Source organism: Ziziphus jujuba, chromosome 9, assembly GCF_031755915.1.
Source record: "Ziziphus jujuba cultivar Dongzao chromosome 9, ASM3175591v1".
NCBI classification, from domain to species: domain Eukaryota; kingdom Viridiplantae; phylum Streptophyta; class Magnoliopsida; order Rosales; family Rhamnaceae; genus Ziziphus; species Ziziphus jujuba.
In genome coordinates, this window is record NC_083387.1 from 28,284,618 (window position 1) to 28,301,934 (window position 17,317).

Genomic DNA, 17,317 nt, shown 5'->3' on the forward strand with positions numbered 1-17,317 from the left:
ATAAAACAAAAACCAATTTGTAATATAGTAGTAGAAATAGAATGGAAGAAATTGATCATTTCATTTTCATTCATGGCCTCCATTCCAAGGTCAATGTCGCCGTTTTTTGTCATCTAATCTTCAGCATAACGGTAAGAAATCAGAAGCAGGGTCATTTTGGTCAAAACAGCCAAGAAAAAAAGTGGAAAAACACAAACATGTGAGTTTGCAAAACCGCAATAAACGACAGGACTTGAGGGCATAAACGAGAATTCACTAATACATTAATTAATTAAAATTAAGTAATATAATAAGAACGTAGTCAGTAGTAGTAATAAAACTCACACAGCGAGGCTTCATAAACAGCGGTGGAGGCGCAGAGTTTTCATTGTCTTCCATTTTTCCTCTTCAACCATCACAAACTTCTTCTTCTTCTTCTTCTTTTCTCTCTATGCTTCGTTAAGATGCCTCAGGGACCCACTTCTTTTTTTCTTTGTCTTTCTGTAGCTCTGAAAAGAAACCGACCCCATTAATGACAGAAACCGCAAAATCCACAGGAAAATGAAGACCAGCAGTTAATGCCTGGAAACTCTCTCTTTGTACGGTCTTTCTCCAACCACCTTCATTATAGACTATATCCCAACTTTCCAAGTTCCCACTCTCATTCAATTCATTGACGGAGAAAAATCATTTATTTGTACTAATTGGTTTTTTTTCATTTTTTATTAATTTCTTGTTTGTTTTCGACGTTTGTTTCTCCTGCTTCCTCTGCATTTATCTTCCATTTTTAGTTTCTTGTTCTCCCAAGTGGGTTCTTCTCTGTTTTCCTGGAGAATTTCACCTAGGGAGACATTCGTTTGTGTTTTCCATTTTTTTTTTTTTTTTCCGGGTTCATGGGTTTTTGATAAACTTGTTTGTGCATTGAACATTATCCGGAAAAGTTGACTCTGTTTGTGTCCTGACTTCTCTCTCTCATCATCTTGAACAATTCCTGACTTCGATAGCTTTATGGGTTTTCTTGAATTCGGGTAGGTAAAGAAAAGCAAAATGGTTAGACCTTAGGTTTTTGGCTGCATGGATTTTCTTCATGGCTTGTTTCGAGGAAATGCTACTTTCAGGTGAAAAGCCTAGATAGGTCTCTTCCGTTTACCTTGAATATAGCAATCCAGCTTAGCGTATAGGAATTTTTTGTTTGTGAAATCGGGAGGTTAATTGCTCAAAAATTGTTCAATATGGGACACTTTGAGTGTTTTATTCTACTTGTTGTTTGTGAGATTCTTTTCCTTCCATATACACAAGAGTTGCAAACCTCTCAAAGCCAAGTCTTGGCCCAGCTAAGGAAGCATTTGGAGTACCCTCCAGCATTGCAAATTTGGGAAAATTATAATGGAGATTTCTGTAACCTGTCCTCTGAACATATGAGCATATCATGCCAGGAAAATTCTGTCACTGAGCTCAAAATCATGGGAGATAAGAATCTTAAGGTTAGGGATTTCAATGGGTTTGCAGCTCCAAATCAGAGTCTTTCAGAAAAGTTCTCTGTTGATTCTTTTGTTACCACGTTGTCAAGATTACCCAACTTGAGAGTTCTTAGCTTAGTTTCTTTGGGAATTTGGGGTCCACTGCCTGATAAGATTCATAGGCTCTCTGAGCTTGAACTCTTGGACTTGAGCTCAAATTTCTTTTTTGGTTCTATTCCAGCTAAAATATCAACAATGGTTAAACTTCATACTCTGATTCTGGATGGAAATTACTTCAATGATACTGTCCCTGATTGGTTAGACTCACTCTCAAATCTCACCATTGTGAGCTTGAAGAGTAATAGGCTTAAGGGTCAATTTCCTAATTCAATCTGTAGAATTAAGACTCTCACTGATATTGCCATATCTCACAATGAGCTTTCTGGTAAATTACCTGGTTTGAGTAACTTAACCAGTCTACATGTATTGGATTTAAGAGAGAACCATTTCGATTCTGAATTACCAGAAATGCCTAAAGGATTGGTTACTGTTCTTTTGAGCAAAAACTCCTTCTCAGGCAAGATTCCTGAGCAATTTGGTGATTTGGGTCAGCTTCAGCACCTTGATCTGTCCTTCAATAATCTTACTGGAATACCCCTCCCTGATTTGTTCTCCTTGGCAAACATTAGTTATTTGACTTTAGCATCCAATAATCTAAGCGGATCAATACCAGAGCAGCTAAATTGTGGTGAAAAACTTGGGTTTGTTGATATTTCGAGTAATAAGTTGATAGGTGGGCTTCCTTCTTGCTTGTATAGTTCAGATAACAGAGTCATTAAATATGATTGGAATTGCCTTTCCATTGATTCTCAACATCAACATCATGGATCGTACTGCAAAGAAGCCTTCATAAGGGGGAAACAATCAAAAAATACAGAAATTATGATAGTAGCTGCTGCCATTATTGGACTTATTCTTGTTATAGTTCTTTTGGCACTTGGGATTCTCTTATTGCGTAAAAAAAAAGGTGCAAGAAGGACTTATAAGCAGCATATATTACCAAAGATTGTGCAAGCTAATTCACCATCTGGGGTTTGCTCTGAACTCATTACAAATGCCAGTAAGTCGTACATCCATTACTTGTTTTTTAAGTTTGTCTCTCATTTCTCTTACTCCAAATTAGCTCTTTGCAAGTTAAAGTTTTAGGTTACAACCCTTCTATGGAAGCTTAAAAGTAGTTATTTATTCCATTTTCCCTACCATTTTCAGGGTTCATTTCTCAGGCAGTGAAAGTAGGAACACAAGGTGCCCCAGTCTGTCGATTGTTTTCTTTTGAAGAGTTGAGGGAAGCAACAAACAATTTTGATGTGTCTATGTTTATGGGTGAAGCCTCCGTCGGACAGGTATCCTCCAATCCCCAGCTATTAGAGTAGAACTTTGGTTTGGGAAAACAGATTTTGGGTAATCATATTCATAATTAGTAGAGAACTAAGATTATAATTAGTGTGACAAAAATAGTAGAGAACTAAGATTATAATTAGTGTGACAAAAATAGACAAGGAAAACTTTGAGGACCTGAGTTCTTTTTCCATGGGGTCTTTTAATTTTCTCAAGTACCAGTGTTTAAAAGGTCAACTTGAAGCCAAAACTATACATGTCAAAACTCTTTCCTTCTTACTAATGAAAAAGGTATATGCCGCTAGTACTTGATTCAACAACAAGGGGACCTATGTTGCTACACATGTGTATAACCCTTTCCACTTTTGTTTTTCCAGCTTTACAAAGGAAAATTGGAAAATGGGGCCTATGTTGCTATAAGGTCTCTGGCTCTTACGAAGAAATACTCAGTTCAAAACCTTAAAGTTAAGCTCGATTGGCTTTCTAAACTTCACCATCAGCATTTGGTTTGCTTCTTGGGCTATTGCATTATGAGCGGTGAACAAGATGATTCTAGTGCCAACAAGGTCCTCCTTGTATTTGAATACGTGCCTAATGGGGATTACCGTACCTATCTGTCAGGTTAGTACCAGACTATTGCAATTGCAAACCAACATTTGAGACAACAGAATATGTCCTTTTACTTTGTTTTGAGATCTAAGAGCTGAAAGGTCAAATAACAAGTACTTGATGAAGTCTTATGTCTTATCTGAGATAAGAGTTCTTTTTAGTCAGTTACTAAATCCATTGTCCATTGAAACTTTATATCTAATAATCTGGCCCTATTTCAGTTTCAAAATGAAATTGAGAAAAACTGATTCTAAAATGTGTTTCCGGGGGTTAGTTTTGAGTTTGATTTTCATGTCATTGTTCACAAATGTGGTAACAAGCATCAGTAGAGATTTTGTCTAATGGGTTATATTATATATATTACCTTTAAAACTATAGTTTTCTCATCTTCTTTACAGCAATATTTTCCTGTTGGAGGAGTTTAATCTTTAATTTATCTATAAATTTATATTTTTCAGAAAATTGTCCTGAAAAGGTGCTTAAGTGGTCTGATAGATTGACAATTTTGATTGGAGTTGCAAAGGCTGTGCATTTTCTACATACTGGAGTTATTCCTGGTTCTTTCAACAACAGATTGAAAACAAACAATATACTGCTTGATGAGCATCGCATTGCAAAGTTGAGTGACTATGGGATCTCCGTCATTACAGAAGAAATTGAAAAATTTGAGGTATGTTTCTTACCGTCTAAAAAAATCTTGCTGGACTTTAGGATGAAGTTTCATCCCAAGTGGTTATGCTGATGCATTCTAATTCCTTTGTAGGCCAAGGGAGAAGGTTCAAAATCAAGGTATGGATTCGAAGTAAAACTTAGAGATTAATGTGTCGCTGGATTTATTGAGTTTTCAATTAGAATCTTTCTTTGGAATCTTTTATACTGAAATTCTTGATGAACTGTTAAATTTAGTTATGGCAAGAACCTAAGGGTTCTGGCATTACCATTATTGGATTCACTGATACAGCTGCTCCTGCTAATTGATGTCAATGTCATAGAACCATCAACATCAACTATCAATTCCACCACCACCACCCTTCTGACATTACTAATATTAATTCTATCAATACTGCTGCTGATGCTCTAACAACTATCAGTGCTTGCAACTCTTTTCATCAGTACTATCTTTATTATCTCCACTTTTGCATCTGGTGTCCCAGCCACCACCATTGCTGCCTATGGGCCCCCTCCTTACATCCATGGTTGCCATAACTTCCACCAACATTTATATTGCCACGTATGAACAGTACCTCCATTGTAGCCATCATATTGCCATCCCCACTGTCTTTACTATCATCATGATCTTTGGACCACCGTGACTTTTAACCACGACCACCTCTCCTCTTCTTTTCTTGTTTGCATTTTTATTGTTGTTGTCTTGATATCATTGTCAATGCTCAACCCCTTTTTTCAGCAGTTCTCTCAAATACGTGTTTAACCTTTGTTCACATTTGATAACAACTGTAGGTGTAACTTATTTACACAGAGACATAACAAGTATACCTAATTTGATGGGAGTGCTCCATAATGTCCTCAATTATTTTTTAATGCTGTTGTGATTTACACTTCTAAAGTTACTTGCAGACGAGCTAACATTGTCACATATCCTTGTCGCAGCCATAAGCAAAACTTGGGGGATGATGTTTACAACTTCGGATTTATACTACTTGAATCACTTGTTGGTCCAGTAGTAAGTGGTAAAGGAGAAACATTCCTGCTAAACGAAATGGTATGCTTAAGCTTTCATTCACATGAAATCCAAATGTAAAACTAAAAGCAGAAAAGTCATTGAGCTTTGTTGATCATTTCTTTTTAGATGGTATGTCTTTGATAGATAGTGTGTCATGAACCGCAGGCATCTTTTGGCAGTCAGGATGGTCGAAGAAGAATTGTGGATCCAGTAGTTTTAACCACTTGCTCACAAGAATCGCTATCAATTGTGGTATCGATCACGAAGAAATGCATATCATCGGAACTCTCATCCAGACCCTCTTTCGAGGATGTTCTTTGGAACTTACAGTATGCAGCTCAAGTTCAAGCCACTGCTGATGCTGATCAAAAATCAGATTCTATATCATAGTTGTGAGTTTTTAAGCTGCTCAACACCTAACATCCATCTCCAAGAAGCCTTCTGCTGCTGTCAATATGGAAGCAGACACAACAACCGTGAAGGATGTCTGCAGAAAACACATGGTGGGCCTCCATTTGAGCTGACAACCTTAATTGTAATGTGTGAAAATGAAATTTTTTTGGGTTTCCTTCCATTAAAATGATATGTAAAGCTGTAAATGCCTTTTTTCCTTTTCTATTTCTCAACTTAGAAAATATAAAAATATAAAATTTTTGGTACAAATGAGATTGCTTGGATAATTTTCTTATTGCATTCATTTTTTATGTTACTTGATCAATAATCACATCTAAAAGAATTTAGTTCAAGTGGTTGTCATTAGGTATTGACATCTTGTTACAGAAAGTGTATTCTGGTGCCAACCTTCTAGAATCATAGGTGCCTAGTTAGATCTTTTCCACCAAATAAAAACTTCCCGTGGCCAAAGACCTATTCAGATTGTCACATTTACCTTATTTTTATAGTTAAAAAGATTAATCATAGAAATTAACCCAAAAAAAAAAAAAAAAAAAAAAAACCAATCCTTCCCATCTCTTGAAGGAAGAAGCTACAGGCTACTTGCTTAGAGTTCAAGTTGATGTCTTTTGTAAATTTTGTTAGTTGGACGCTACCAACACTTAGCAGCAATTGGTACTTACTGGTATTATAAATATATATTTAGTCAAGCCTCAGCTAATGTAACAATTTGAGTTGGGTTTTAAGTGTCAGTATTGAACCTCACTAATATAAGCCATGGCATGTTAAAAAATTCATCTAAAACATTGTAATGTTCACTCTTGTTTTCTTATTATTTTTTTGGATAGGATTGTAATTTTCTTATACTGATTAGGCCTGCCTAACTTCTTACTTACCAAAAGAATGTTAATGATTCGAATTTCACAATCCTTGAGGATAGCTATGCAAATGCAAAATATATTTTTTGAAAGAGTTGGTGTGGAGGGGTGGAATGGGATGTGCGGTTGAGTATCAGATAATAAAGAGGTGCTATTTATTTATTTATTTTGTTGTTGAAATAGATAATAAAGTGGTGGTAATTGTGTAATTTCCTATTGTTGTATCATATCTCATTAATTTTAGTATATGTCCATTTTTACATTAGTGGGATATGGGAAAGAGTAGCAAGTAAATGCTCTGCTTTTAGGGACCCAAAATTGAGTTAGCAATTGTCTCTTTCTATATAGCTTCAGTCTCTTCGTTCTGATGCTTTGTTACCCAATGCATGATAACCTCTTACCCAACCCAAAAGAAAAAAATAATAAATAATAATAGAAAAATATGATAAACTCTGTTTTGCTTTAAATTTTCCTAGGAAGTTTTCTAGAAAACCCAAAATAAAAAATAATAAAAATCACTGTTTAAATTGTCTCTTTCTACTTTGTTGAAACCATTTTAAATGAATTATTTTTCTTACCACATATATACTCTGTTTTTCCTCCCAATACCTCATCCATTTTAAATGAATTATTTTTCTTACCACATATATTCTCTTTTTTTCTTCCCAATTTTTCTTACCATATATATACTCTTTTTTTCTTCCCAATACCTCATCCATTTTAAATGAATTATTTTTCTTACCTAATATATACTCTTTTGTCTTCCTAATACCTCATCTATACTTAATTATCTAATAATCTAATTGAATATTTCAATTGCCCAATTGAATTGGGTATTGGTATAGGCTGGCATTCACGAGCATATATTGATTCATTTATTAAAATTATTAAATGAGCTGCATCATAAGTAATTAATTAATCAATTAATTCCATTTATTCTTTAACTTTGAACCTCCGAAGCTTTTGCTTTTATTACTTGAATATTCCATGTTAATGAATATATATATATATATATATATATCAGTCTGGTTGGTAAGATTGGTTCTATATTTTAATAAATATTTATGCAAATAATTTATTCGAAGGGCCCAATTTCTAAATTTTGGGGCACAGAAAAGAAAATAAAGAAATATAATTTTGAGGATACCAATTTCTGGAATTTATATTTTTATTAAATTTTTGAACGGCTATGTAAAATGTTAGAAAAATTGGGCTCCACTATCCTCGGTTGCTGTGTGTTGACTGAAAATAACAGCATCGTGTCGGCGAGTGCTGCCAACCGAGCGAGCACACGAAAACTTTCATTACCACTCCCACCTCCCTTGCGTGAAATTCACTATCAACCGAGTCATCATTATCTGGCCCCAGCCTATTCGAGTTCGGTACACTACTTAACCGAGTTCAGCAAACTTTGTCCCGAGTCCAACCGATCAACGACCGAGTGGACTCGTTACCCGCTCAGAGCGTCCTAAACAATGTCCTCTTTTGTCGCGTGGTGAATTTCAACTCCGCTTTATTTCCGCCAAGGAGTCGTTGTCCAAGCCAACGTCAAATTGAGAAAACCAAGCTAAAGTAAAGACCCCATTGAAACGACACCGTCTCCTATTTGTCCGAAACAAATAATTGGCGTGTGGTTAAAAAATAGGCTCACATTTTTTTTTTTTAACATATTTTTTAATAATTAGATTAGATTTGTGGGAAATTCTTTCTTGTCAGGTTCACTTTTATTTATTTATTTTTTCTGTGAATTGATTTTTTTATTTATTTTATGTAATAAAAATCAGACATTCTGCGTTCTCTTTCACTCTCTCTCTCTCTCTCTCTCTCTCTCTCTGAGCCTTCCACTCTCTTTCCCAGATATTCAGGCTTCGAGAAGATGGAAAGCCACTTGATAAGCCTCGATTCTTTGATTTTCTCTCTCGCATTTATCCGATTTTACCGACGTTAAATTTTTTCTTTCTTTCCAGGTGAAGATATTCCATTTCTGGTTATTCTTTTTCGCTGTTTCAAGCATTATTTTTAGCAGAATTTTGATTTCTACTTTTTAGCTTTTTCTTTTTTCGGTTTTAGTTTGATTTTGTAGCTTGCATTGTGGTAAATCGCTTTTCTCTGAGCTTCTTTGAGTTTGAAGTTGATTATTTTTGTTCAGTATTATGTGGATCTGAGTGCCGGTGGAGCAAAAATTTGAGGATTATTCAGTAGCTGATTAGTACCGCATTTCAAGTTTATTCGTATATAAATGTAATTTTTGCATGTTTATGCTGTTGTAATGAGCTCAGTTTGTGGTTTTTGAGTTTTTGATATGGATTGTCAGCTTGCTTGAGCTTCACTTTGTGAGCTGAAACTAAAAAAAAGTAGTAGCTACTGTGTTATTTTCTTTATTTCCCTTTTTGTTTTAATTTTTTTATTCTATGAGTGCTTGAGTTCTCAATAAGTTTGCAATCAGGAGTCTTTAAATGAAAATTTTCCTATTTAAGTAGAGTTAGGCAATTCTATTAGTTCTCATTTTTTTTTCTTTTTCCTATGTAACATGCTTGTGGGTTTTGTTTATGAATTTATTGAAGTTTAGGGGCATTGTGATTTGAATTTGGAGCTATCTAAGCACATTGGAGAAGCGTAGGTGGTTAAGAGGAGGTCTGCTATATCTGCAACCATGGTTATAGGCTTGAAGCCAAAGAACAGGGGGGGGAGCCCCACTGTTCAAGTCGATTACATAGTCCATATTCAAGAGGTTAAGCCTTGGCCTCCATCGCAGTCGCTTAGATCGCTTAGGTCTGTGTTAATTCAGTGGGAAAATGGTGATCGTTCTTCTGGGTCTACCAACCCTGTTATTCCTTCTATTGGTTCCATTGTTGGTGAGGGAAGAATTGAATTCAATGAATCTTTTAAGCTACGTGTGACTCTGCAGAGGGATCTGTCTGTCAAAGGTGGGGAAGGTGATACATTCCAAAAGAATTGCTTGGAGCTTAACTTGTATGAGCATCGTAGGGATAAGGCTGTAAAAGGTCAGTCCTTGGCTACTGCAATAATAGACTTCGCTGATTATGGTGTAGCCAAAGAAACCTTACGCATTAGTGCTCCAATGAATTGTAAAAGAAGCTTTAAGAAAACAGATCAGCCTGTTTTGTATGTTAAACTTCAGCCTGTTGAGAAGCGGCGCAGCTCCTCGTCTAAAGAAAGCCTGTCAAGGGGTGCTGCAATGGATCATGCTGCTGGTGAATCTATTTCACCCTTAATGAATGAAGAATATGCTGAGGAAGCTGAAGTTGCATCTTTCACAGACGATGATGTCTCCTCCCACTCATCTGTGACACATTCTGCATTTAAGTCTAATGGGGGATCAGCTCCTCAAAATGCAGAGGTACCATATTTCTTCCTAGAATGCTGGTTGAAGGACTGATATCAAAGTTAATATGAATAATAACCTAGACATTTTATTCTTTATTATTTGTTAATAAAAATTCTTTAAACATTGCTAATGCATCTCTGCACTCTTGCAGAATGGAATAGAGAGAGTCACTAACAGCGTTGGAGGGGGTAAAACGAAACACATTGTCGCCTCAAAACCACAGGTTGAAAAATCAAATCTGATAGCTCAGAATGCACTTCAGCAAAATGTGAAGGGAAGTTCTTCATGCTCGTCATCAGTAGACTTATCATCTGATTTGGGGAGCCCAGTAAGTAATTATGCTTCAGCGTCCCTGTCTCCCAACTCTAGTTCGACTAAAATTCTGAAAGATGTTGAATCCCTGGGTGTTCATTCTTCTTCCCATTCCTTAGTAAATGAAAATGCAGAAGAGTTATCCAACAACAGAGTGAGAAGCAATGATGATGAATATTCATCTGATTTTCACAGGAACATTGCTAATGGCAGAAGTAATACATCTAATGTTCAACAGAATGGTAAAAATGACCAAAGAAGTCATGATAGCTATGATAGTTCTAAAGAGGACAAAGATGAAGAAACCCAGGAAGAAAATAGAGGTGAAAAACAAAAATTAAACGGGAACAGGTATTCTGGGGAAGATGAATCATCCATTGTGCAAGATGTTGTGCGAGAGCAAGTTCCAATGGCAGATGATAACTTATCCCTAACCAAGGAACGTATTGCAATGCAGGAAAATATACTGAAAAGTGATAAACTAAAGCATGTGAAGTCGGTTAGAGTTGACCCAGCTAAAAATGGGTTGATTGGTAGCAATGAGCGTACAGAAGTGAAAGAAATTGGTCAGGTTGATGCACAAAACAGAGCTAGTAACGCCAAAAATAAGGAAAGAAAAGAAGCTAAGGTGCATCCTAGAGATGCAAGGACTTCCATCTTAGATAGCAAGATCCAGCAATTGGAACATCGAATAAAGATGCTTGAGGGAGAGTTGAGAGAAGCTGCTGCCATTGAGGCAGCTCTTTATTCAGTAGTCGCTGATCATGGAAGTTCCATGAGTAAGGTTCATGCTCCAGCTCGGCGACTTTCTAGGCTCTATCTTCATGCTTACAGAGAAAGTTCCCAATGTAGAAGGGCCACTGCTGCTAGAAGTGCCATTTCAGGACTGGTTTTGGTTGCAAAAGCATGTGGAAATGATGTCCCGAGGTACATATAGATGTCATCTTTTATAGAATTTTCTTAATTACGTAGTCTTCCATCCTGCCATAATCCATATCTATGTCTTGTAGTGAAGTTCCTTAAGGTTATGATTTTCCTTACTATTTATGGGTCCTACTCAAAATGAAGTGTAATGTTAATTATTTATTTTCAATGCCACCTAAAGTTGAAATTGGGTTGAGCTATATTATATAATAAATGATCATCCTCATAACAAACACAATCGATATTTTTCAGTTGAAGATGGTCTTTTCATGTTATTGATCTCATGCGGAATCACATCATTTTCTAAGTAAATTTATCTTTTATTGTTGTTGTTGCAATTTCACTATGGTTTCATTCACTTTTCCTGATGTTCTATTACAGATTAACATTTTGGTTGTCCAATTCTGTTGTGCTGAGAACAATTATAAGCGAAGCCACTGGGGACTCAGAGCTACCAATTTCTGCTGGACCCTTTATCAAGAGGAATAAGGCTGAAAAGGAGAAAAGCAAGGCATCACCAACACTAACATGGAAGCTGTCAGCTCCTGGGAAAAGGGAAGGCACAGAATTTTTGTACAGGAGTTTTGGTGACTGGGAGGAGCCGTCTACATTTACTCGTGCATTAGAGAAGATTGAAGCTTGGATATTTTCCCGCATTGTTGAGTCTATCTGGTGGCAGGTAGTAAATTAATTATGTTTCTTTTGTTGCTTAATTTTCGATAATGGAAGGGTTTTTTACATGCAATGAAGTGTGTAGAAAATTGTTATTTACAGACTAATGTCATCAAACTTTAAAAATTTGTCATCTGATACCCTTCATTACTTCCAGACTTTGACTCCACATATGCAGTCTGTTCCTGCAAAGGTCATTGACAAAGATATTGATTCTGGATCAGTGAAAAGCTACTCAAGGTCATCTAGTTCATGTGATCAAGAGCAAGGCAGCATGTCTTTAGACCTTTGGAAGAAGGCTTTCAAAGATGCGTATGAAAGACTTTGTCCAGTACGTGCTGGGGGGCATGACTGTGGCTGCTTGCCTGAGCTGGCTAGATTGGTAAATTTATTTGCTAGATTGGTAAATTTATTTGCTCTAATATTTCCATCTTGTTTCTTCTGAAGTGAGGATTGATTGAATTATTTCTTCTGGTGGACATAATTCATTAATTAAGTTACAAGATCAAATGTTTAGTTGTATATATTCTTGTGGATTATATCTCACCTTTTACTTTGGAAAGTAACTTGTATCTACTGTTGACTGCATTTCCTATATTTTGTACTTCTATTTTATATATCTCACCTGTTAACTATATTCATATATTGTTGCAGATATTGTTACATTCTTGTTGACTGATGGAATCTCGTTTTCGTTTTGTATATTACAGTATAATATATTCTTTTTCCTTGTCTAGGTGATGGAGCAATGTGTGGCTAGATTAGATGTGGCAATGTTCAATGCCATTCTTCGTGAATCTGCTGATGAGATCCCAACTGATCCTGTATCTGATCCAATCAGCGATTCCAAGGTTCTTCCAATTCCAGCGGGGAAATCAAGCTTTGGAGCTGGTGCCCAGCTGAAAAATGCTGTAAGCTATGCAACATCTATTTTCTCAAGCCAAGTTAAATTTCAAGATCTGGCTGGTATACAACATGATAGATTAAAATTTTGCATGAGTTCTATAAATTATGTGTTTCATACACTCACCTGTCATTTTTGCATCAAATTTACTTCTGCTAAGTTTGTTGTCTAAAATATAGATCCTGATTTTTCTAATGCATATATAGTTTAAAATTATGGAATGATGACCACAATGTGGAGTTTGCATGGAACTTCAGTTGGTTTAAATGTTAAGTTCAATGTGTGTTTTGCCGCAATCAGATTGGGAACTGGTCTAGATGGTTGACCGACATATTTGGCATTGATGATGAAGAATCAATGGAAGACGTGAATGAGCATGATGATGATGATGATGACAGACAAGATACATCCTTCAAGTCTTTCCATCTCCTTAATGCGTTGAGCGATCTCATGATGCTTCCGAAGGACTTGCTCTTAAGTAAATCTGTTAGAAAAGAGGTTCACAATAGAACTTATGCCTTCCATAATCTCTATATGCCTGCTTTGTATTATGCCTCATTCATGGATGTAAATTTTTGTTTTTGAAGGTTTGTCCTACATTTGGTGCACCATTGATCAGGAGGATTCTTGACATTTTTGTCCTGGATGAATTTTGCCCTGATCCAATTCCCAATATTGTGTTTGAAGCTCTTGAGTCTGAGGTTAGTCAATCCTATTCAGTCTAATTTTTTTCATTTAATACACATGGGTCTAAGTGCAGATTGAGTAGCTGATATTGTTCTTGGAAGGTTCCTATTAAATAGGAAGTTCTGGAAGAATACTGAATGGATCTGGCATAGTATTTTGCCCCATTCTGGATTATTATGGCCATCTTCCGGGTAATGCAGTAACCTGTTGTAAAAGCAAATTAACTACTCTGATTTTCTTTTGATATAGGATTCTGCTGAGACTGGGGAGGAGGCTATCACAAATTTCCCATGCACTGCAGCTGCGATTACCTATTTGCCACCTTCAACAGCTTCCATTGCTAATACTATCGGAGAGATTGGAGGCCAAGCACATCTGAAAAGAAGTGGGTCCTCAGTGCTCAGGAAATCATATACCAGTGATGACGAGCTTGATGAATTGAATTCACCCTTGTCGTTGATCCTCATTGATGGGTCCCGTGCATCTTCTGTTCCAACAAAACCAAGCTGGATATCAAAGGATAATGGCAACCGAAATGCTCTCAGATATGAACTACTTAGGGAAGTATGGATGGATAGCGAGTAGCTAATATACATGATTATAAGTATATAGAAGAATAATTTCTTTGTTCTTTATGAAATTGTAAATCTGTACTCCAGTTTAGGTTTCACCAAGTATTGATCAGAAAAGAAAAGAGAAGGGATATATGGCAACATAGGAGGGCAACTCAGACCTTTTTGTAATGGAGTGTGTTTGAGGTAATAAAATTCTGAAGCCCATGGATGTCAGTTACACAGAATTCAAAAATAATTGATCTTGTGTTACATGTGCATTGTCTTATTATTAGTAGTATTGTTATTAGTATAGTATTTTTTCGAACCTTTTTATACAATTTCAATCATTAAAATTTCAGATAGTGAGTTAAATAACCAGCTAAAATCTTAATTAAGATTCTGACAATCTTTGTTATTTTTCTTTTATTTAGCTGAGTTATTGGTACCTATCCAGAAAAAGGAGGGAAAAGAAAAAAAAAAAAATCCAAAATCTTAGTTAGGATTCTGAAGCTCTTTATTGTTTTTATTTTATTTATCTAAAATATTGCTATCTATATTTAAAGCTTAAATCCTACAAAACAAATCAAAAATGAAAAAGAAAAAAAGGATTCATAATTCATATCACATCCTCATTTTCATGCAACACAAAAGTTTCACAGTAGAACATTTTTTCCCCCTCTTTTCTTACATTGACGATAAATTCACCTGGTGCGTTGTGCCCCATTTTAGCATCATTTACATGCCAGAGTTCAAAACCTTTCAAGCAGGCAACTCATAAAGTTGACAACACATAATCACACAAACATGACAGTTCGAACTAATACAAAGGAAGAGAGAGAATAATATACACAGCTTTTATTGAGGCAATATAGTATTATAGAAGTGATAAAAGAAATGGTTACTCCACATGACAAAAGGGTCCAACAAAGGCTAATTCCTTCTCTATTTTTCACTCTCGTCGCTACATTACAAACTCGCACACTTCATGTTGCATTGCATAAAATATCTCAAAAATAAAAAGACCAAAATTTTTAAAACTAAGTTGGAATCTTTTATATAGAAAACTCCAACCAGCAGTTGTCTCTCATTTCTCACATCATACATATTTACTGTAATGCCGGAAATGCAAAATTTAAGAAAGTCGAGAGGCCCCCAGATGAATCAAATCATGCAGTCAGCTTCTGTGAAGAAGAAACAGCATTTATATGCTGCAGATGCAATGCAGCCAACAGACCCTGCCATGTTTCTCCAGGTGCACCTCCTACTTCAAAATCAAGAAGTTTCTTCTGTTTCTTATAGTAATCTTCTAATTGCTTTCTCTGAATTTAAAAAAAAAAAAAAAAAAAAATTATTAAAGAGAAAGAAACAATTAGCCATTCCATTTTTCTCTAATGGGTATAAAATATAAAATATGTACTACTAAGCAACTTGGAAAGCAAAAATCATTGAACCACAATCTTCAAACTAGCACCTTGATGATGCAAACTGCTAATCATAGTGAATGGAAATTTAAACTGAAAGTTAATACCTGCTCTGCATAGAAATGGAAATTTTCTTTCCAGGGACCACCACCTTCAGTGGCAGAGGATTTGGCCACGCTAAGAAATTCTCGTTGAGGAGAGACTATCTGTGTTTCTGTGCTTTTGAAATTTACAACTAAATCAATATCTACAATTTGGTCAAGAATCTCCTGCACAAAGAATAATAGAAAGGAAAACAATAATTAAAATATAGAAACGGTAAAGCCTTTTAACAGCAAGAAAAGTAATCCAACAGTTGAAATTCACAAAAGGAAAAAAGAAAAAAATTTCGATCAAAAGTTCGAAATTTAGCTACTGAAACAGTGTTATATAACAAGAAACAACAATTTCAAATGCTTAAGAATTTAGAGATGTAACAGAAATCCAATTTTCTTGTAACTTACAGCTTGGATTCTGGTTCTTGGGATTCCCTCAAGTATGAACCCAGTTTCACCTCTGCAGTAACCTTCTTCCAGCCTCTTAGTCAAAAGCCCAAATATTATCTCCTCCGGTACAAGCTTTCCTTCATTCACCGCATTTGCAATCTAAATTTCCCAAATATATATATATTAATAAAGGAAAATTAAAACCCAATATCTCATTCTCATCAAAACCACTAGCAAGATCATTACTTTCTTTCCAATCTTTTCAACAAAATTGGGTTCCGAAAGAAATACCAAGAAAGAGCAAAAATCCAGAAACCAAAAGAAACAAGAAAATTGAAAAATCAACCTGCTTGTAGAGAGAAGAGCGAGGGTTGAGCTCCTGGCGAACTAGGGACCCCATAGAAATGTGCGGAACTTCTAGAAGCTTCGAGAGCCTCTCCGCGTAAACATGTTTCTTCACGCCACGATCTCCCATCAAAACCCATTGAACTCCTCTTTCTGGAACCCAACCATCCGTGCCCACCATCGGCTTCGGCTCGTGGCGTAGTAGCTGGTGGTCTTCTTCTTCGTAATAATCATCGTAGTCGTACTGGAGCTGAGCCGCAGCCGACGATCCGTAGGCTCGGCTAGAGACGAGCCCCAGAAGCCGGCGAGTGAGAGGCTGAGCAAGCACACCGAGTCGGCTGAGTCCAGCCATGGCGGCGGCAGAGAAGGGTTTTAGAAAGCAAGTAATGGAGAGAGAGGAAAAAGCCAAAGAGGGGTTTTTCAGAGACAAAAAAGAAAGGTTTTAGAGAGAGCAAGAGAGAGAACTGAAATGGAAATGCAAATGCAAATGCCCTTGTGTGGCAGATTAATTACGGTTCGTGGTGGGAGCGAACTCGTCGTGTGGAGTTCCAGGTGTCTGAAGCTGAGTGGTTGGTATCGGGAGCGTCCGAGATCACGGGAATCCTCTGAGGATCGCGACGTTTCAATTCAAATGCTTATGAGCCATACCTTTTTGATGGGGATTTCTTTCGCTGTTTTTCTGGTCTACATGATCAACGGCTACGAGCTATTAAGATGAATCAAAGAGTGGAAAAAGTCACGTGGGGGAAATCCACATCGTTTGGACGTTTGACGGCTGGGATGAATCCACATGGATAGAAATGGATATAAATGCTTCTGCCGACCGAGATGTGCGTGGCACCAAACGGATACACGGCACGTGTGCATTTTCTGTCAACGCCTTATGGTATAACTTAGAGTTGACAAATGCGTTTTTGGCTTTTGCCATGTTTGTTTCCAATTTTAATTCACGTAATGAGATATTGTTTTTTATCTTTTACCAACAAAAACTTTTGTATCCTAATTATGTATTTTTGTACGTGCAAGCATTTAAGGCTCTCATGAAATGAAATCTAGGAAGGGTTGCCAAATCAGTGTACAGCTGGTCAACACAATATTAAAACTCAGAAAAAAAGCATTCTTAATTCATATCAATTTAATTTTTAATCAAATGACATGTATAACATTTATTATTTACAGATTTAGATTTTCTCTTTTAGCCCTTTTTTTCTTCCCCATTCCTGTTTATTGTTGATATGATGACACCTGTTTAAAAACATTAAG

General features: G+C 36.3%; 3 protein-coding genes across 7 annotated transcripts; 2 read left to right on the forward strand and 1 right to left on the reverse strand.

The window, feature by feature from the left end:
• Positions 1–316: 316 nt before the first annotated feature.
• LOC107427840 (probable inactive leucine-rich repeat receptor-like protein kinase At3g03770) lies at positions 317–5,810 on the forward strand. 2 transcript variants are annotated; one of them, XM_025077873.3, is made up of 7 exons: positions 317–2,559; positions 2,709–2,842; positions 3,215–3,458; positions 3,905–4,116; positions 4,210–4,235; positions 5,025–5,169; positions 5,296–5,810. In XM_025077873.3, the coding sequence occupies exons 1-7, from the start codon at positions 1,212–1,214 to the stop codon at positions 5,518–5,520; spliced, it is 2,334 nt and encodes a 777-aa protein (XP_024933641.2). In that variant the 5' UTR covers positions 317–1,211; the 3' UTR covers positions 5,521–5,810. The 2 variants fall into 2 exon arrangements, with proteins under 2 accessions (XP_024933641.2, XP_015893724.2); XM_016038238.4 differs by having other exon boundaries at positions 318–2,559; positions 5,058–5,169.
• Positions 5,811–8,175: 2,365 nt separating this feature from the next.
• On the forward strand, positions 8,176–14,081 carry LOC107427853 (uncharacterized). Of its 4 annotated transcripts, XM_048461841.2 has the most exons (10): positions 8,176–8,368; positions 8,551–8,642; positions 8,971–9,762; positions 9,902–10,989; positions 11,368–11,665; positions 11,816–12,040; positions 12,396–12,569; positions 12,863–13,060; positions 13,150–13,263; positions 13,499–14,081. In XM_048461841.2, exons 3-10 carry the CDS (start codon positions 9,055–9,057, stop codon positions 13,832–13,834), a joined length of 3,141 nt encoding a protein of 1,046 aa, XP_048317798.2. In that variant the 5' UTR covers positions 8,176–8,368; positions 8,551–8,642; positions 8,971–9,054; the 3' UTR covers positions 13,835–14,081. The 4 variants fall into 4 exon arrangements, with proteins under 4 accessions (XP_048317798.2, XP_015893735.3, XP_015893736.3 ...); XM_016038249.4 differs by lacking the exon at positions 8,551–8,642 and having other exon boundaries at positions 8,966–9,762; XM_016038250.4 differs by lacking the exon at positions 8,551–8,642.
• Positions 14,082–14,635: 554 nt separating this feature from the next.
• Positions 14,636–16,526, reverse strand: LOC107427854 (probable adenylate kinase 7, mitochondrial). The gene is made up of 4 exons (XM_016038251.4): positions 16,056–16,526; positions 15,728–15,868; positions 15,332–15,493; positions 14,636–15,122 (listed from the first exon to the last, which is right to left on the reverse strand). Exons 1-4 carry the CDS (start codon positions 16,404–16,406, stop codon positions 14,970–14,972), a joined length of 807 nt encoding a protein of 268 aa, XP_015893737.3. The 5' UTR covers positions 16,407–16,526; the 3' UTR covers positions 14,636–14,969.
• Between the last annotated feature and the right edge of the window lie 791 nt (positions 16,527–17,317).

Excerpts from the sequence above, each read along its gene's own strand:
- LOC107427853 (XM_048461841.2), top strand. The coding sequence starts at position 9,055 with ATGGTTATAGGCTTGAAGCCAAAGAACAGGGGGGGGAGCCCCACTGTT. Across the intron at positions 10,990-11,367 it reads TGTGGAAATGATGTCCCGAG|ATTAACATTTTGGTTGTCCA; the intron begins GTACATATAGAT and ends GTTCTATTACAG. Across the intron at positions 11,666-11,815 it reads TTGAGTCTATCTGGTGGCAG|ACTTTGACTCCACATATGCA; the intron begins GTAGTAAATTAA and ends CATTACTTCCAG.
- LOC107427854 (XM_016038251.4), bottom strand. The coding sequence starts at position 16,406 with ATGGCTGGACTCAGCCGACTCGGTGTGCTTGCTCAGCCTCTCACTCGC. Across the intron at positions 15,869-16,055 it reads GCTCTTCTCTCTACAAGCAG|ATTGCAAATGCGGTGAATGA; the intron begins GTTGATTTTTCA and ends TGGGAAATTTAG. Across the intron at positions 15,494-15,727 it reads CAAGAACCAGAATCCAAGCT|GAGATTCTTGACCAAATTGT; the intron begins GTAAGTTACAAG and ends TTCTTTGTGCAG.
- LOC107427840 (XM_025077873.3), top strand. The coding sequence starts at position 1,212 with ATGGGACACTTTGAGTGTTTTATTCTACTTGTTGTTTGTGAGATTCTT. Across the intron at positions 2,560-2,708 it reads TGAACTCATTACAAATGCCA|GGTTCATTTCTCAGGCAGTG; the intron begins GTAAGTCGTACA and ends TACCATTTTCAG. Across the intron at positions 2,843-3,214 it reads GTGAAGCCTCCGTCGGACAG|CTTTACAAAGGAAAATTGGA; the intron begins GTATCCTCCAAT and ends TTGTTTTTCCAG.